The sequence below is a fragment of the Maylandia zebra genome, linkage group LG7 (genome assembly GCF_041146795.1).
Source record: "Maylandia zebra isolate NMK-2024a linkage group LG7, Mzebra_GT3a, whole genome shotgun sequence".
Taxonomy (NCBI): domain Eukaryota; kingdom Metazoa; phylum Chordata; class Actinopteri; order Cichliformes; family Cichlidae; genus Maylandia; species Maylandia zebra.
The window spans coordinates 61,556,005-61,574,797 of NC_135173.1; the positions used below are offsets into that span (position 1 = coordinate 61,556,005).

Here is an 18,793-nt window from a genome sequence, read left to right on the forward strand (position 1 = left end):
CTTCAACATGCCTTTTGCACCATGCAATCAGTGGAGTCTTGCATGGTGAGCAAGCATACAGGCCTTGGTGGTTTAGTGAATTATTGATGGTTTTCTTTGAAACAATTGTAACTATTGATTCTGGCTCAAGTGGTTCTTGGCTCTTGGACAACTCTTCTGATAATTCTTTTCACGCCTCTGTTTGAAATCTTGTGCGGAGCACCTGGTTGTGGCTGGTTTAGGTTGAAATGATGTTCTTTCCACTTTCACATTTTGGCCTTTAGAAATTCTTCTGGCACGATGCTATCATCACGTTTTACAGTAATAAGGTTACAAACATCTTGAGAGAGCTTATTTTTACCCATCAAAAGATGTTTCTTGTGTGACACCTTGTTTTTTGGAGAGACCTTTACATAGGCCATCTGCGGGGACTGAACCAGCTGACATTAATTTGCACTAAGTGGCGGGGTTGCTTTCTAAATCATGCTTATTTGAGCTGGAGTCATGACTTTTATGCCTTAGAAATACATTTACTTAGATTGGTAATGTGTTCAATGTTTATTATACCCACTGATCCCCTTTGAGAGAGGCGCTTTAGTGACAGTGGGAAGGACTCCCAGCAGAACCAGGCTCATGGAGGGGTGGCCATTTGCCCAGCAGGGGTAAGGGGTCAGAAGCCAGTAGTGTCCCGGTATCAATACTGAAGTATTAATAAGCCATAAATGTTAAATTGACTAGTGCACATTTTAACAATGGCCATTTAACTATTAGCACAAACAATTATTGTTCGTGGCCAATAATATAAAATTACTTTCAGATGTCTGGTCTAGAGTGTGGAGAACTAAAGTGTGAAATCTGGATCAGAGGAGCCAATTCAGACAGGTTTCGGGTTTGAAGAGCAAAGCTGAAGATATAAGGAGTTGCAGACTGTAAACGTGCAGCAGTGTGAATGCTGAAAAAGCGAGAAAGAGAGAGGGAGATGTCACGGATGTGGAGAAGAAGACGAGCTTAAAACTTTCTACTCTTACAATAATTTATTCATTTGTATTCCTTTAATTACTGTGTGGTCAGTTTGAAAATGCAGGGACTGGTTCAATCTTTTGCAGTAAGTACTCTGTGTTTTTATACATTCTTTATTTGTGTGTGACTAATACTACACTACTATTCATTTCTCCAAATTCATTTTTAGCTTTTCCATAATACTCTACAATCATTATGTATTATTTAATCTTTGTTCATTAGTATGTTTTAAAATACATTTTACCTTCTGTAAACCATCTGTACAAATGAAATCACTTAACGTAATTGTAAATACTTATTTTGTTAAACCAAAGTTATAATTAAAGTTAACATATTCAAGAAATGAAAACAGGTACCGAGTATTTCCTTGGCTATCAGGATCTGGCTTGAAATTCTAGTATCATGCCAACCCTGGCTCTCATTTTAATGCTAATGTGGATGCAAACAGATTCCACATTCCACAATACCAACATTTACATAATAATGTAAATAACCTAATAATGATCCTTATTGCTGTTTTAGAGAGGAGCGGTGCTTCAAAGGACAGTTGCAGATTTCTGTCAGAATCTGCAGATTATACAGTATAAATAAAATGTTCATGTTTCTCCAACGCTGTCTTCCAAACAGTTTCACTGGATGGCCAGGAAGCGTTCGCGATGTCTTATCGGGCGCTGATAATTGGCGTCTGTCTTGTGTCAGTGATGTAAAAGACGGATTTAATGCGACTTGACCGTTCAGACAGCAGTCGCTTTCTAAAACATCGGATATGTATCGGATTCAGTACCACAAACGAAAGTGACCCAGATCGGATTTGAAAATATTGGATTTGTGACGTTCACACTGTCACACCATGATCGGATATGGGTCGCATAGGGTGTAAAAAAAAAAAAACAACAAAAAAACAAACAAAAAAAAACAAACGATTTGATGCGCTTTCGCCTGCAGTGTTGTGAACGTAGCCTTATTATAACTGAAAAAGATGTAGTGAAACACTTGCACCTCTGACTAATCTAGAATAAAAATTATGAAAGATTAGATTAGAAAGATTAAATAAAAATAGAATAAGGACTCTTCTACCATCCAACATTTACTTTTGACAGCTGGGGAAAACTGAGCTCAAACCCCTTTTTACAGGTGACCCCCTTTAAGTTGGACAGCTTTCTACTTACCAATTCCAGACTGGCCCACAATCCAGGACATGCGAATGAAGAGCATTACACCCCAAATGTTCAACATGCAGCGTACCTACAGAGATGAAGAAGTGTTACTGTTGACGCCATTTAAAAAAACAAAAACAAAACACATTTGTCAGTCTATATTAAAGTACAGAAAGTTAAATACTAAACTTTTTTTTTTTTTAACTTAAAATAATAAATCTCCAAACCTGCACTACGTCACAGACAGTCAATCGCTGTCAATAAAACAAATCTAGTTTTCAATGTTTTTTTTGTTTTTTCCTTTTATACAAATAAAACCAAGTAAAAAACAGTCTCTCTCACTCGGGGGAGGGGGGTCGACTACAAACAACTGGATCTAAAACTGATCATATCATGTTCAAGCTGGTACTAATTCATTACTAATGCCATTACATAAGCACTTGTTCACCATTAGTTATTACAGTAACATATAATGTCAAAGAAAAAGATTTTTAAAAATTTGCTTGTTTGTATGCTTGTTGAAATTTGTACTGCAAAGTTCAACAAGCTTGTTCTTATTTTCACACAGCAATGAATAAGAGCCCTTTTATTTTCATTAAATATAAATAAACTAAGCTACAAAAAAAATATTCTCTGAGTTCAAAAACTGAGCAGATAACATTAAACGTTGAAGTGAAAACAGATTTCTGTTAACCAAGTCTGTGGAAGTTCTTATTCTGACAATGTGATAAACCAAAGATTTTATCAAACACCAGATCTCTTTTCAGTGCTTGTTGCCTGTGACTGCAAAAAAACTTCACATTTTGTATACAGAGCTCGCACTGTAAGCAGGTTTTACCCCTCTGGCAGAATGTCATTTAAAAACACTTAAAATTCCTCACATAGACTCCATAAGCAACACCCCTCCCCAGTAGGGATCAGCGAGGATCTCATTTTACAAAGTAAACGTGAAGACAATACTTGAAAAAAAGTTATTAGAAGCCAAGGTTTATATTACAGAGGAAGTAACACTTTCTCATATTAAAACAGAAGTAAGATGACAATATCCAGACACATGAACATGAATAATCCTTTAACCGCTTACTAGATTTAAACATGTCCGTTTTTACCCTCAATGGCTAAAATAACTAGCATAATAATAATAATAATAATAATAATAATAATAATAATAATAATAAATTGCATTTATATAGCACTTTTCTAGGCACCCAAAGTGCTTTGCAATTTCACTAATCATTCACTTTCACATTCACTCACTAGTGCAGGCAAACCACAGCTGTAGCCACAGCTGCATCGAACCTTCCGGTTACAGATGAGCTTCCCAACCCCCTGAACCACGGTTATGCCACAATTATGCCCAGACAATTATGAATTGGCTGGGCTGGTGAAAGACAATAATAGTAAGTGGACTGCAGATAAAGTACAGAACAGAATGGAAAACGCAGTACAGCCAACTGATGCCCATATTGGACTATAGCAGATACATCAATATTAATTTGTGCTATCTGACATAAGAAAACATTTTCTTAAGAACACAATGCAAACTTCAACTATTTTAGAAATATTTTTGGTTTTTACATGGAATTTGTTATTTTTCATCACTGTCTGCAGGACATGCAGACCATTTCCAAACACAAAGCTACATCTCAGACTCTACAGGCTTCAGTTAAAGCCACAATTAAAGACTGAACAAGGCAAGCTTGTTTGGAACAGTTCCTTGGAGAAAGCCTCTTCTGTCTAACACAACTTGGCAGCTTAGGTTTATAAAGTTGAATTTGCACTAACCACAAGACTCCTTTGGACAACTGTCACTAAAGTGGGCTTTGCACCTTTGTAAAAAATAAAAATGGCATATTACCATAAACCTCTCATTTGTACTGCCAGTCAAGGTGTTGAATTGGTCCATTAAAAGTCCAGCTCACTACCTCATTAAATTACTATGGCAGTACCTTAAAAGTAATGTGCACGAACTAAAGCAATATTGTAAAGAAAACTAGGTCCAACTTTCTCCGCAGCTAAAGTCCTGTCCAAACACATGCATCCTTCCTTCTTTATATTTTGATTTAAAAAACTAACAAACTAGGAAATAAGTGAAACATAAGCACTTAAGCCTGTTTACAACTAACAAGACTGAAGGTCAATATTTGGTAGAGAAAAAAAACCAAACAAACAAAAACAAACACCCACACACAGCATGAACTTCGTCATTTAACTAGTCTTCAGGAACAGTTTTGAAGGGCCAGCTGGGTCCTGTGTCAACACTTTGCTGGATTTATTTTCCTATTTCTTAAAGATATGACTTTCAGTTACTTACTGTTCGTCTATTGAAGATAGTTTTGTAGGGCTGGCACATCTTTTTTGTTATGCACTTTTCCAATTTCCTCAGATTTTTAAGGGCACACTGCACACCATCAGTAGATATTCCAGATTCTCAGCTAGGCTCTTTAGGAATCACCTTGTTTTTATACAACTATTATTTGTTTTGGGGATATTAAAGTGCAGGCAAAAAAATTCTGGCACAACTTCACCTGCTTCCAAGGTGCGTGGAGAGGATGGGAAGAGGGGGGAAAAAAAACAAAAAAAAAAAACAAGAGGAGGAACAACTTTATTGATTGACCAACGCGTTTCGGCTTGTGGCCTTCATCAGGGTCAGGGTTGACCTTGATGAAGGCCTAAAATTAGAATTTAAAGTTGGTTCTTTGCTTAGTTGTCTGTTATATGTAGACAAAATTCATTCATCCCCTGGATTAGGTGCCTTTTCTGTGCTTGAATGACTTAAAGGTCAGTGTTAAGTGGCTTAACAGAATGACATACTTAGTTTTTAAATCGCAAGACAGCATATTCACTCTGCACACAAGTAACAAAGCAAAGTAATAATTAAATTTGACTTACCAGCACCCCCTTAATCCAGCCAAACTTGACCACTCCTTTTGACTCAGCTGCTTCTTTAGCAGCGGCCTCCTCTGCTGGTGTAAGTTCATCACCGTTGGCAAAGCCATCCTCAAAGGGTTCCTTAGAAGCACAAAAAATTGAATCAAAGTCAGCAACAAGTAGAAGTAAACGTAATCTAAAGCGAAATGCTGGTGCCTTATTTAAATCTGATGTTTAAGCACAAAATGCAAACAAAGCACATGAAAAGTTAAAACTGAGAAAGTGTTTAAAGTTAGGAACATTTGGAACACATAAATAAAACTGATGCAAGAGTATGTTTCCCACTGTACAGCATGACATTAAACAACATACTACATGCAATGAGGAACAGAATAGACTAATTGCTATAATTTAGACAGGAATGTTTACCTGTTCATCCTTGAAATAAAATTTTAGCTGCTCAACAGTTTGTGGCTTCCTTTACATTTCACAATCTGCCAAATGTTTTCAATATGTAACAGACTGACTGCAGGTCACTATTTTTCTTCTCTGTCATTCTGGGATGTGTTCTAATAAAGGTTTTTGTTGTTTTTAAGGTTTGGACTTTCTGAGCGTTTCTGTTCATTCTGAGTGTCCCAGTCTAAAATTTGTTGAAACACACTGTTGGGACTAAATTGAAAATAAATACATGAAAATGAATATTTCTCAGTTTGAACATTTGTTGTAATTGTACTATTCTTAATCAAACTTAATAGATTTTAGATTTAAAAACTGCTGCATTCACACATTTTATACAGCATCAAAAGTGGTTCATTTGCTAATAATAATGCCTCGCAGCAAGACAATCTGAAATTCCAACCCAGACAAGGCCCTTCTTTTGACAGTTTGCAGGCTTCTTTGCAGCACTCTGGTTTCTCCTGCCATCGAAAACATTCTCCAGGTCACCCTTGCAAAAACATTCCGAAATAACAAGAGTTTCATTTCCTGCTTAAATCAAAGGCAATTAAAAAAAAAGGAACACTGGCTTACAGACACAGGTCACCTTCTTTACTTTGTGTAGCCGTTAAAAATACTAGAAGCTCCCTTCTGTGCACAATAGTGTCCCACTGGCATCCTCCCTGGGTATACAGTGTATTATATTAACTGCATTGATTGCCTTCTTATTAACCTGAAGTAGAACAAAGGACATCTGCAAGCCAGCCCTCTGCACGTATACTAGTATTTGGGGTAAATTTGTTTATGATTAACAGGAACACAGTGGAAAGTAACTATTATTGGGACTGTCTAAATTATTGGTAGAAACTACTACTTCTTCCGCCTGACAGAGTGAGATGTGAAATACAGCTGTATATTGATGATGACCGTCATCACTGATAGATGTCACTTGTGGAGTTCTTTGGTGCTGCAGAACAGGAGCTATTGTTTTTGATTGTTAATTGAATATTTTAAAATGTAGGTAATGACTTCTTAGGTTTTTGATTTCTTATAGGATATTTCTTTATAATTAAACAATAAAAACAACGAGTCTAATGTCTTGTATTCATTATGAAGGTGCAGTTTGACATACACAACTTTTTATTTTGATTTTCCAAACACATCAAGTTTTTGTACAGAGTATCTGGATCTGATCAGTATCACTAATACCAACCTGAATTTTACTTGGTATTGGGGCAAAAATGTTATCTGTGGTAACGCACATTACTAACTTATACTAAAGCTTTTACTGCATGTCCCCATTCAGTGTTACTGTAGGCCAAGGTTATGCCATCCAGAGTAAGAATCTGATTACAATATTAACAGATATCTAAGATTTTCAGGGCCAAATACAATAACCTCAGTTTTATCTCAATTTAGAAGCAGAAAATTAGAGGTCATCCAGGTCTTTGTGTCTTTAAGACATTCCTGCAGTTTAACTAATTGGTGTGTGTTATCTGGCTTCATGGGTAGATAAAGTTGGTACGATCTCATATCCTTGTGTCAGTGTTGTTCCCATATCATCATAATAAATGTTGTTGAACCTGGAACAACGTTTATTATGATGATGTGGGAACAACACCAACACGAGGATATCAGATCATCCATAAAGGCACGATCTGATCAAGTTGGGTGTCATCTGCATAGCAGTGAAAATGTATGCTATGTCTTCTGATGATACTGCCTAAGGGAAGCATGTATAATGTAAACAGAATTGGTCCTAGCACTGAACCCTGTGGAACTCCATAATCAACCTTAGTGTGTGAAGAGGACTCTCCATTTACATGAACAAATTGGAGTCTATTAGATAGATATGATACAAACCACTGCAGTGCAGTACCTGTAATACCTACAGCATGCTCCAATCACTCTAAAAGGATATGGTCAACAGTATCAAATGCTGCACTAAGGTCTAGCAGGACAAGCACAGAGATGAGTCCACTGTCAGAGGCCATAAGAAGATTGGGTGTAACCGTCACTAAAGGGGTTTCTGTGCTGTGATGAGCTCTGAAACCTGACGGAAACTCTTCAAATAAGCCATTCCTCTGCAGATGATCTTTAAGATGTTTGGAGACTACTCTTTCAAGAATTCTTGAGATGGAGGAAGGTTGGAGATGAAGGCTGGCCTATAATTAGCTAAGACAGCTGGGTCAAGAGATGGCCTTTTAAGAAACCGTTTAACTACTGACAGCTTGAAGGTCTGTGGTGCATAGCTGATTATTAGAGATAGGTTTGATTTAAGACTGAAGCATTAATTAATGGTAGCATTTCTTTGAATAGTCTTGTAGGAATGGGGTCTAAAAGACATGTTGATAGTTTGGAGGAAGTAATAACTGAAGTTAACTCAGAAAGATCAATTGGAGAAAAAGACTAAATAAATATCAATGGTACTGAAAGTAGCTGTAGGTAATGGTCTAATAATGGTGTGTATGTTCCAGGTACATATGTTTTTGGGGGACTAAATCTATTAACTTTGTCCTCCTTAAATTGTGAAATTAGGTAAGGAGGAGCCAGTGGGAGAAGCCAATATGCTCTTTTTCTAGTCCCCGTTAGCACTCTCGCTGCAGTATTTCATTTCAATGGAAGGCTTTTCATGGAGTTTTTAGGACATTCTGATAATAATGAATTACATTGGCCCAGGCTAGAAGTAACAAATGCTTGAACTAGTATTTCAGTGTCACTCTGAGACAGGATAGTTCCACTTTTAGAGATATTGCAAAAAAAGAAAAAAAGGAAAAAAAAAAAAAAAAAAAAAAAGAAGAAGTACAGACAGCAGTCCTGCATATTTGCTTAATATGCACAATGAAACACATATTCTGGTAAAAAAAAAAAAAATAACTCCATCATTTCTCAGTGTTACTGGAGGTCAAGGTAATGCCATCCAGAGTAAGAATCTGGTTAGACACAGACGTTTCTAAGATTTTTAGGGTTTAATACAATGCCCTAAGTTTTATCTGAATTTAACAGCAGGTAATTAGAGGCCATCCAGATCTTTATGTCTAGAGCTATGCTCCCTCTTCACAGTCACACAGCTATCATGCTTTCCTGGCTGATGGGACAATCTGCTGGGGTGAGAGCTAATGGTGGCTATGCTAACAACAGTTGCACTGAATACAGGAGCCTGGCTATGAGTTTTTCGCAATAGTGCAGAGCTGGGCCTTCAATTCAGTAATCCTGGTCGCCAGAGCAGTAAACGGACTAGATTATTACAAGAGTAGCTATACACTGAGCAGAAAGGTGCAGGAAGGACAGGTGAAGAAGCCACGCTGGTTGCGAGTTGGCTACAAGCCAAGCGAGAGACTCCCTACAGTCAAAGTGAATAAATACATTTAGTGTCAGTTACAGAGGGTGCACCTTGGATAAAGCACGTGAAGATTACACTTCGTTATCTAGACGTCATCTAAAACGTTTTCATTAAATAGGCTACACAAAAACACCACTGTGCATTGTGACAGGAATATGAAGTGATACTGTACTGCAGAGAACACACGCATGAACAAACGCACAGAGAGAGAGACGTGTCAGTGGACCGGGTCTGTTACACTGGCTGTATAAATAGGTGTTATAAATTATTCAAGTGAGCTGGGCCTTTGGCACGTGCAGTGCTGAGCTGTGGGAGGGAGGGCCTCAAGATCACTCCACTTGGACCATCTGTCAACATCCCCTCAATGACTCAGCAAAACTGCTACAATCAAGCCATGGCAGCTGGATGGGCTAAAGGCTTCTGATCTGAATTATCATAATTGTATTATTTTACCAGAATTATAAAAGTATTAAGATGATGGATCAATCCATTTTAAAATCTGTGAAACGTAGACAGAAATTGCTCTATAGACACAATTTCTTGTACAACAAAGTTGAAAAGGGACCCAGGCAAAATGGAACTGTGCTGTGGAGAGACCTATCAGAACTTTGAGATGCATTATGGGAATCATGGATGCTCTGTCTCCAGGCTAAAGAGAAGAGCGAGCATCAGGTTTGTTATCAGCACACAGTTTAAAAGCCAGCATCTGTTAATGGTGAAGGATGTCCATTATGAAATGACACTTCATAGTATTTCCTAGAGCTGGGCGATAGAACGATAACGATATGTATTGCGATAGGCCTCACCGCTCGAAGAAGACGAAGACGAAGAAGAAGAAGAAATCCAAATTAAATAGTGCAGAGCCGAACCAATCACAGCCGCAGCGTCACGTGACTTGTTATGTACAGCACAAGTGCCAAGCCGCACATGTGTATTTGTTTTGGGAAGCAGGCAGCCGCCGTGCCGCCCGGGTAACGGAGGAAATGAGTGTGCCGATTAGAGAAAAATCAACCGAGCGTGACCGAAGATTACCGAAGAGAAAATAGATGATGGTTCCAATGCCGGAGAGATTGTCGAACGGAAGAGCCATAGAAGTTCCGTAGTGTGAAGGTATTTCGGCTATTTCAAGTCTGACAAAAAGAGTAGCGCGCACTATAAATTGTGCCGAAAGCAAGTCTGGAAATGCAATAAACCGGTGCATGCTCAATCTCTGACTGGAAGCGCTAATTCGTCATTCGGCTTTTGTCAGACTAAAGTAACTGTTAAAACTGTTTGAAAAGCTCAGCTATACAACAAGGAGAGATTGAGAATTTCCTTTTAGTTCTCAGTTTATTTGATATTGACAAAAGTTAATCAATTTTGTCTGTTCTTCTGTAAAACAAACTAAGATTTATTTTTAGAATTAATATTTTGTTTCTAAGTGGAATTGACAGTTTAGTCTGTTTCGTTTGTTCTATTTTGAAACTTAAACGCTTTAGCGGCTGCCTTTTGTGTAGTTTGCAATATTTGCCTTTATTTATCTGAAAAAGTCTCATGTTTCTTTAGTACATCTACCCTGTTGAACTTATTATGGGAAATAAATATTTAAATCAAAACAAGCTGCTGATTATTTCACATTTTACTTGTGAGCAACGGCACATTTAAATCTTACAAATATAGTTATTTGGCTTATATCGTGATAGATATCGTTATTGCCTGAAATGAAAAAAACATATCGTGATATGAAAAAATCTCATATCGCCCAGCTCTAGTATTTCCAAGTATCTACCTTGAAATCAGTCCAAACAATTATCACCATATCCAGGGGGGAAAAAGACAAAACAGGCCATGACAAAGCACCAGCTCTACATGATCCTTTCATTTGAAGCATTTCTTTTCTTACCTATTGTTCTTTATAACAAATCCCACAGGAATACAGTAACCTTTTCAAACTGCAGTGACAATACGCAGCATTAGCTACTGACGCAAGTCTGCATTATGTGCCCCAACACATTTGCAATTTAGTAATGCACCCGCGGCTTTTGGACAAGTGGTTGAGGATACCTTTATGTGGCATTAGGACAGCTTAACAGATCCAAAGGTAAAATAAATCTGCTTCGGGCACATTTTTAAACAGCTGGGCAATATGAAATTGAATTCCTAACTATGGGTGATATCAGGTCATGTTGCTTATGTCATTGCGCTATTACGGACACCATAAATCAGGAGAGCATCTCGTTTGTAGAAAGAGGTCAGACTCTTTCCTGGACACTCTTCATGACGAATGGAAACAAACAACGCCCTTTACTGTTCTACTACAGATTGAAGAAATTCATTTATACATTTACACTTGTCAAAGTTCAAGAATGCATAACTAGTTATTCAGCATCATATTCATGAATGGTAGACATTTGATAACTGTTCACACATGCAGCCCCATCCCCCTCATTTTGACTCATTTTCTGTGTTTGTACTGGAAAAACTGAATGATTCTTACTATACTGAGTAAAAAAAACAAAGGTGGAAAAACTATTTCCAGATCGTACTGCAATGACAAGTTCCAGCTGGTTTCACTTATGTTCCCTGCAGACATTTTCTTCTGTTACTTCTTTGTACAAATGAGAGTTTAGCGTTTGTTTATCTCAAACTCATTCTCAGAGTTCCAATCAAACTTAAGCAAAGACAATACTGCATTGTTCAACTGGTAAAAAATTATTCCAAGTACACTTACAGTTAAAACTAATTTGTGGAAACCTAGCATTGGTCAGACTATATTTCAGTAAAGATGTTCACCATCTTAGAGATTACTTAAAAACACAAATCTGGTGTTAAATGTCTCTTAACAAGCTCCACTTCAACCAGACACTTTCAGCAGCCACGAACAAGCTTCTGACATAATTGTGGCTGGACCACTCCTCTTGGAAGAATTGGTAGAGTTTTATTTAATTGACTTTTTTTCATGGCAGAGAACCAGCCTGTAAACAAAGACCACAAATTTCCAACAGAGTTGAAGTCAGAGCTTTGGGAAGCTCTAAAACTCAGCCTACTTTAGCGATTCCAAAACCACATTTGACGTGCGTTTGGGATTGTTGTCCTGCTGGAACACCAAGTTGTGCAATTTTCAACCCCCTTGTTGTTTTGAGGTGAAGTTAAAGAATCTGGACATACTCTTTCTCAGTTATTCTATCCACATAAAAAGACAGAATATAGACTTAAATCAACTTATGTGCTATAATGTCCAGCCTATTTGAAGCCAGAAAGGATGCTAAATGGTAAATGGCCTGTATTTGTGTAGTGCTTTACTTAGTCCCTGTGGACCCCAAAGCGCTGAACACTACATTAGTCATCCACCCATTCACACACTGGTGATTGCAAGCTACATTGTAGCCACAACTGCCCTTGGGGGCACTGACAGAGGTGAGGCTGCTGGACACTGGCGCCACTGGGCCCTCTGATCACCACCAGTAGGCAACGGGTGAAGTGTCTTGCCCAAGGACACAACGACCAAGATTGTCGGAGTCGGGGCTCCAACCGGCAACCTTCCGATTACAAGACGAACTGCCAACTCTTGAGCCACGATCGATCGCCCATGCTAGGAAAAAAGCGAACTGTATAAGTTAACAGCCTTCATCAAATCACCACTCTTAAGACTTATGACGTAAGTCCTAAGATGTAAGATTAAATATATATCAGAATTCAAAAGTAGGCTTAGTCTACGTTAAAATGTGACATGGGCACCAATTTATTCTGGCCAGAACATGTTTACCAGAGCCCTGCCCTATAGGCAGGCCTAGGGAGGAAGCTTAAGGCAGAGCCGGACTATAAACTGTGCGGCTCAGTCAGGCAAAGCCTAAAAAGGTGACAAGGGCCCATTCAGAGTTAAGGGAGTTAATATAATTTGATATCTTATTCACAAGTGATGGGAAGGTTTACTTGGACAGGTGGATTGGTATGGCGTCATGGGTCATGTAGGTATTGTGCCAGACTGTCGTTGTGAAGAGAGACAAACATTTTCATGATGGTCTGGGAACAACACCAACACGAGGATATCAGATCATCCATCACATGCTACGTATTAGGATAGTATGTTGTTGAATTTACTTGCTGGCTCTGTGTTAGGAACAAATTTAATAAGTTTAAGTCACTGCCTTTTAAATTCAGCTCCCCATTCTACTTGCACAAAACAACACAGAATGGGTTAGTGAACAGTTTCTACATGACTGAAACAACACAAAGGCCGTCTCTGCACAACAATGACAAAGCATCAAGAGCTTTGGATGTTTTTGAAAACTGTACCATGATGTGCCACAAATGGTAGTTACACAAAATAAAATTAATTAATTTTGCAGTTTAGGTTTTACAAAACCTAACCTTGTGCACAGTAAAGTTAAAAAACAAACAAACAAAAAAACCCTCTTGTGAATCTTGAAGCACACAGGAAAGATCCTTAAGTAGACCTTTGATTGACAATCTGTATCTTAAGGGGGGGGGGGGGGGGGGGGGGAGGCTACTCTCTCCCACGGAGAGGATTTTACCAAATCATGTAGCAGTGCTGAATTAAGGAGCACATCATAGAATAGGGAACTGCGGTTGGGGTTGTTACTAAAAAAAAAAAAAAGTTATTATTATACATTACTCATTACTTTCCTTTAAAATAATGCATGTTACATTTGTAAATTGACATGTCACATAATTTCCAGTTAACAATGTAGAACTTGTGGTTACTAGCATAACCCAAGTTCTCTGAAAACAATGTGAGGAATCTCGCACCTCTTGTCATGACCAATGATGGAAGGTCCACCACCACCACCTATGTCCAAGACAGACCAATCACTTCAAGGACACAGTGTCCCCCAACCCTTTTAGAATACTTCCTTGTTGTGGGGCTACGGGGTATTTCTTCCACATGTCCATGAAAGTAGGGGATTGTGCTGTGATATTGCCATCACAATAGCCTTTATTACCTGGCTGGTGCGACACAGCTTGCCAGTATTAGAGGAAGCCCACAAAGAGCTAGTTGCTTCTCATAAACCCCTTAGTACCGCCTAGATAAATGCGTAATGCAAATTCCCTAACGTTAGGCATAAAGGCAACATTAGGGGGCAGGGTCTTCTTACTATAGTTGGGGAAAAATTGCAGACAGATAATGTATAACGATAAAGCATGCAACTCACACATCCTTTTCAATGATGACAAACCGAGGAATACGACAGTTTTGAGTGAAAGAGCCTTTAAGACAATTCACTCCAAGGCTTGAGTGAGTTGCTTAATAGTAGGCCTCAGTCTGTGGACATCATTCACAAATCTCCTTATCAGAGAATGCTGGCCAACTGGTGCATTACCAAAGCCAACATGACTTGCTGAAACTGCAGCTAAATACACTTCAATAGTGGAAAATGTTCCCTCCTTATCTAGAAAAGAGAACTGATAAGGAATCATATTGCTAGCTGTGCACTCTTTTTCAAATACACAACATTTGCCATCATAAAGTGAGCATGTGGCAAAAGAGTTCTTGCACTCCAAATGCTCTCAATCACGATCAGAGGGAGCCCAGATACTTTTAAATTCAGCCTGCTCTGAATGTATGGCGTTATTTTTGTGCCACTATTCTGAGCGCACGTAAAAAAAAAATAATAATAATTTTGCAGGTGCAAGTGTTGCATTTTGAGAAGAAATTTATTTTGAGTGAATAAAAGCTAAATTTGAGTGATCAAAATTCATTGCTGCATGAATTCTCGCATGAAGCTGTGACTTTCTCGCATGAAAACATTTTTAAAAGTTTATTTTGTGACCCAGAAAGAGTAATATTTCAAACTCCGCCACTCTGTGTTCCTCCGCCACTGCTTTGTTTGAGTTTTGGACCAAATGGATTCTGGGATATTACATTTCGTCATTTCAAGCTGATTGGAGACCAAAACAGCTAATCAGATTTTTTTCATCCAAGTCTGTGATTGGCTGGTTTTGTGGCACAAATATAACTGTGTACAGAAAGAGTTCAGCGCGCACAGGCAGAAATGTTGAGAGTGCAAGCAACACATTACGAGCAAGCGCAAATGCAAAAACTGAGCGAGAAGAGCTGCTATTGTGCGTGTGTGTGGATAATAGCAAACACTGAAATACATTTTTTGCACGCAGCAATGAATTTTGTTCACTCAAATTTAGCTTTTTTTCGCTCAAAATAAATTTCTTCTCAAAATGCAACACTTGCACCTGCAATTTTTTTTTCGTGCGCTCAGAATAGCAGCACAAAAATAACGCAATATGAATGTGGATGAAAAATCTATCCATGCTACTGAAATACCAGGTCCCTGTGCAAGGGCTCGCAACTGAGCAGATAGGCTAGCCCCGCCATCCATGGCTATGCCAGTAAGGAAGGAGCTATTAAAATCATAGACCGTCACTGCTCCGTCACTACTGAAAAGAACAGAGGTCATTGTGATTTTTTTGCATGATGTGAACAGATCTGCGGACGCCTGGCCAAACCTCTCCCACAGGTGGTGGACTATTTCTGGATGGAGTGTCAACACCCTGTAGTTTCCCCTCAGGAGAGCAGAGCCAAATTGATGTTCAAAACACCGGGAATGTGTGTCCCACTTAATGACATGATATGTGCTATCAGGTTGTGACTTTGCAAAGTCACAGAGCGAGTGGCTCCATGACCATTTATATGTGTTGCCATTGTATTGTCTGTCCAGACCAAGACAGGACAAATTTTCAAAAGCAGCAGAAAAAAAACCCAAAAAAAAAAACAAAACCTCAAAGCCAGAAAAACTGCAGTCAGCTCCAGGTAATTTATATTTACGCACAACGGACCCTAAGGGGCCTGGAGCCTCCCCCGTGAAAACAGCCCCCACCCCGTCAACAAACCATCTGTTGTCAGAGTTTTGCCTCGTAATAACTGTACCAAAGGGAACACCAATAATGAACACTGTAGAGTCTCTCCAGTGACTTAGAGCCAGTAAACATTCAGGGAAATTCCCACTATATGGTTCACGTCTCAGGGAGGACACCCAACCCTGAAAATCCCACATCCTCAACAGTCCCTGAGCACCTCACTACAGAAAGGCCTGAAAAGAAAGTTTGAGGCCTAGATATTCTATACTCCGAATGGGAGATGTCACTGGTGCCGAAACCTAGGCCAGATAGGCTGCGTAACAGTACCTGTGTGTTTTTCCTCTGCTTCCTCTTTACTGTAAGTGCATACATAAAATATTCTAAATATGATGAAGAGTCCAAGTCCCGCTCCCAGCTCAATGGCTTTGGAGAGCAGACACTGAAAACACCACACCACTGAAAGTGGGTGGTTTCATTGCAAACTAGTCTGTAACCCCTGCCAACAATGGTCAAGAACCATGAATGGACTGCACATGCCCACCAATCCTCCATCCGGCCAAGGGGCCCAGGAGGATGGAAGTTCAAAGCCGGGACAGCTGCACTCTCCTTGGGCGACCCAAAAAACCCAAACACGTGTACACGTCTTTCTCTCCTTGAATTGCCCCCACAAAGCATTGAGGAGAGGTGAATAAATTGAAGTGGGGGGCACTGAAGGAACCCGTGCTCCTCCTTGACTGTGTATATGGGTAGAACAAAGATGGCCATTACACAGCTTAGATTAGAACCTGAGAAAGTGTCTGACTCTCTCGATTTATTGAGAGAAGAAGGGAACAGTTAATAAGTACTTGGAGAGGTTAGAGGAGTGATCTCTGTGAGTGCTGCCCACTAAGACCCTGGCAGCCACTACAATTCCTAAGTTGAACATTTTCCTTGTGGATGGTTGGATTGACGGCTTCAAGCAGCAGCAGGTGTGGCAGCAACAGAAGACTTTTTCCCCATTGGTAGGCAATCTACAGACCCTGCTACTCAGGCAGCTGGGAAGTAGGACCGCTGAAGCCTATATTACACTCCCTTACTGGCATATCCACAAAGCCCGGGTAGGCAATGGATAGTGTGGCATGGGTTTATGGGGAAGACAGAGGTCAAAAGTCTTAACCTGCATCTTCCTCCGGTTGTTTTCGCACTGCATAGAAGTTTTTACCTTCTCAAACGATCCCCTAGGCCATTATGGCTGGTACAGAGAATCAATAATAACCTGCTTATCCTGGCAAGGCAGGCTGGAGAGACTGAGTCACAGAGATCGCTCCCCTGCAATGGCCATGCCCATAACGTGGCCACTGTATTGCACCCCTAGAGACCCAGAAAATGAGATCAGCAGCAATACACATCTCCTCCCAAATCGTGGGACTAGCTAGTTTTATAACATGTGGGTATGCAGCAATGCATCAACTTCTCCAAGAAGAATATATTTCCTCAACAAAAATGTATCATTACAGCATAATAGATATTCCTGAAATCAGAAAAACCCACATTTGTGGACTACCTTGATAGCTGTGTCAGTAAATAGTTAAGTAAAATATCCTGGTCTAGAACCACTGAAGAGCTCTTATGATCTTTGCAAGGAAAAATAAGCAAGAAGGGCCCAGGAGCTATTATAAAGGGGTCACTGGATCCCTGTGTCCTTGGCGCGTTTGTCTGTGTTGGATAGACATGGTGGTGGTGGAGCTTCCATGATTAGTCATAATGAGATACAAAGTGAGGTTTGAAAGAGAACTGAGGCTACAGTTCAACAACCCAACACAAATCCCTATTCTAATGAGGACAGACATATGAGCCTTCAGCTTTTACGTATAAATACAAAACCAACAACACAAAACAAAGACGAAAACCAACCTAAAGAGACTTTAAAGTGATAGTTTAGAATTATTGTGGTAATGTGTTAGCATGCTGTCTGTAGAGATGCATGTAGAGACCTGCATTTCTGTTGCAGTATTATGCATCCGTTTCTATTCCGACCACAGTTTGTAATTCATCACCCCAAAACTTGATGCAATTTTTTAAAAACATCGATATCTGTACAAACTGTGTGCTGCAGGAAGAAAAGATCGACGCAATCTACAGTTTGGATATGGACATTATTTTTAGCTTTATTGCAGGATGACAGCGCAATGTTTGCCATTGCGCTGTCATCCTGCAATAAAAAGTGGAGACTGCTCCAGGAAGAAGAAAAAAAAGAAAAAAAAAAAGATTACACTGTTAACACAACTTCCGGTGTTTGCAAGCACCTGCATGTACAGTATACTGACACTAAGCTAGCAAAGAACTCTGAGTGATGTTAAAGATGAATGAATGCTGACCCCAGCCAAACACTGTGATAAAGAAAGTCGTCATTTGCGGTGAAGCCAGCTGCTGCTGAACTTCAACAGGTAACAAACTGATGTCAGGTTGCAATTGCCGTTTAAAGTTTCATTGTGCTGGTTTTCATCTTTGATTTGTACTGGTGGCTTTGTGTTCATACCTAAATACTAACCGAAAGACCGCATTGCTTGTTAGTCATTTAAGACTTAAGGATATCTCCATAGCTCTGTTCACAGGTACGCTCTGTTCCACATACTATACATATTATACAGTGGTAAGCATCTTCTGAGTCTGATTGATGCTGATGAATGCTCAGGCTGACAGTCCTCCTTGCACAATGATCATTGGCCGAGAGGGCCGATCATATGTCCACTCCCTCAGACATCTCACCATTGTTTGGAGAAACCTCCCACAACTCAGTTCATTATTCTTTTACGGTCCTGAAACGCTCCCAGTGTTGGATTTTCCGCTGTCTGCTGAGGGCCGCTGACGGAATCAAAATGGCCTGTCCTCACAGTGCAGAGACTTTTGTTTTCCCAATTGTGTCAAATTACTATTTAACTCTGGTGTGAGTGTAAAAGAGGTGACGAGTGAGGTAGAGGTAGAGTCCCACAAACAGAGAAGCTTTTGATAAGAGCTGCTTAGCAGTTTAGAGTGTAAGTATCGGTATGTTATCCACTGGAAGAGTTATCCACTGGTTGATAGTTAGCTAGTGACCTGTGACTTGTGACTTGTCACTAGCTAACTAGTGACTAGCTAACTATCAACGAGGCCACTTGTCAGTGGCCTCGTGAGCAGCCACTGACAAGTCACTTGG

General features: G+C 39.5%; 1 protein-coding gene across 2 annotated transcripts in view; it reads right to left on the reverse strand.

Annotated features, from left to right (window-relative positions):
* Nucleotides 1–18,793, reverse strand: part of slc12a2 (solute carrier family 12 member 2) — a 60,380-nt gene that overhangs the window by 34,041 nt on the left and 7,546 nt on the right. For both annotated transcript variants that reach the window (XM_004572819.3, XM_004572818.3), the window contains exons 2-3: nucleotides 5,049–5,168; nucleotides 2,169–2,244 (exon numbers count right to left, since the gene is read on the reverse strand). In XM_004572819.3, coding sequence (XP_004572876.2) covers nucleotides 2,169–2,244; nucleotides 5,049–5,168 — 196 coding nt within the window. The remainder of the gene's footprint in view (nucleotides 1–2,168; nucleotides 2,245–5,048; nucleotides 5,169–18,793) is intronic.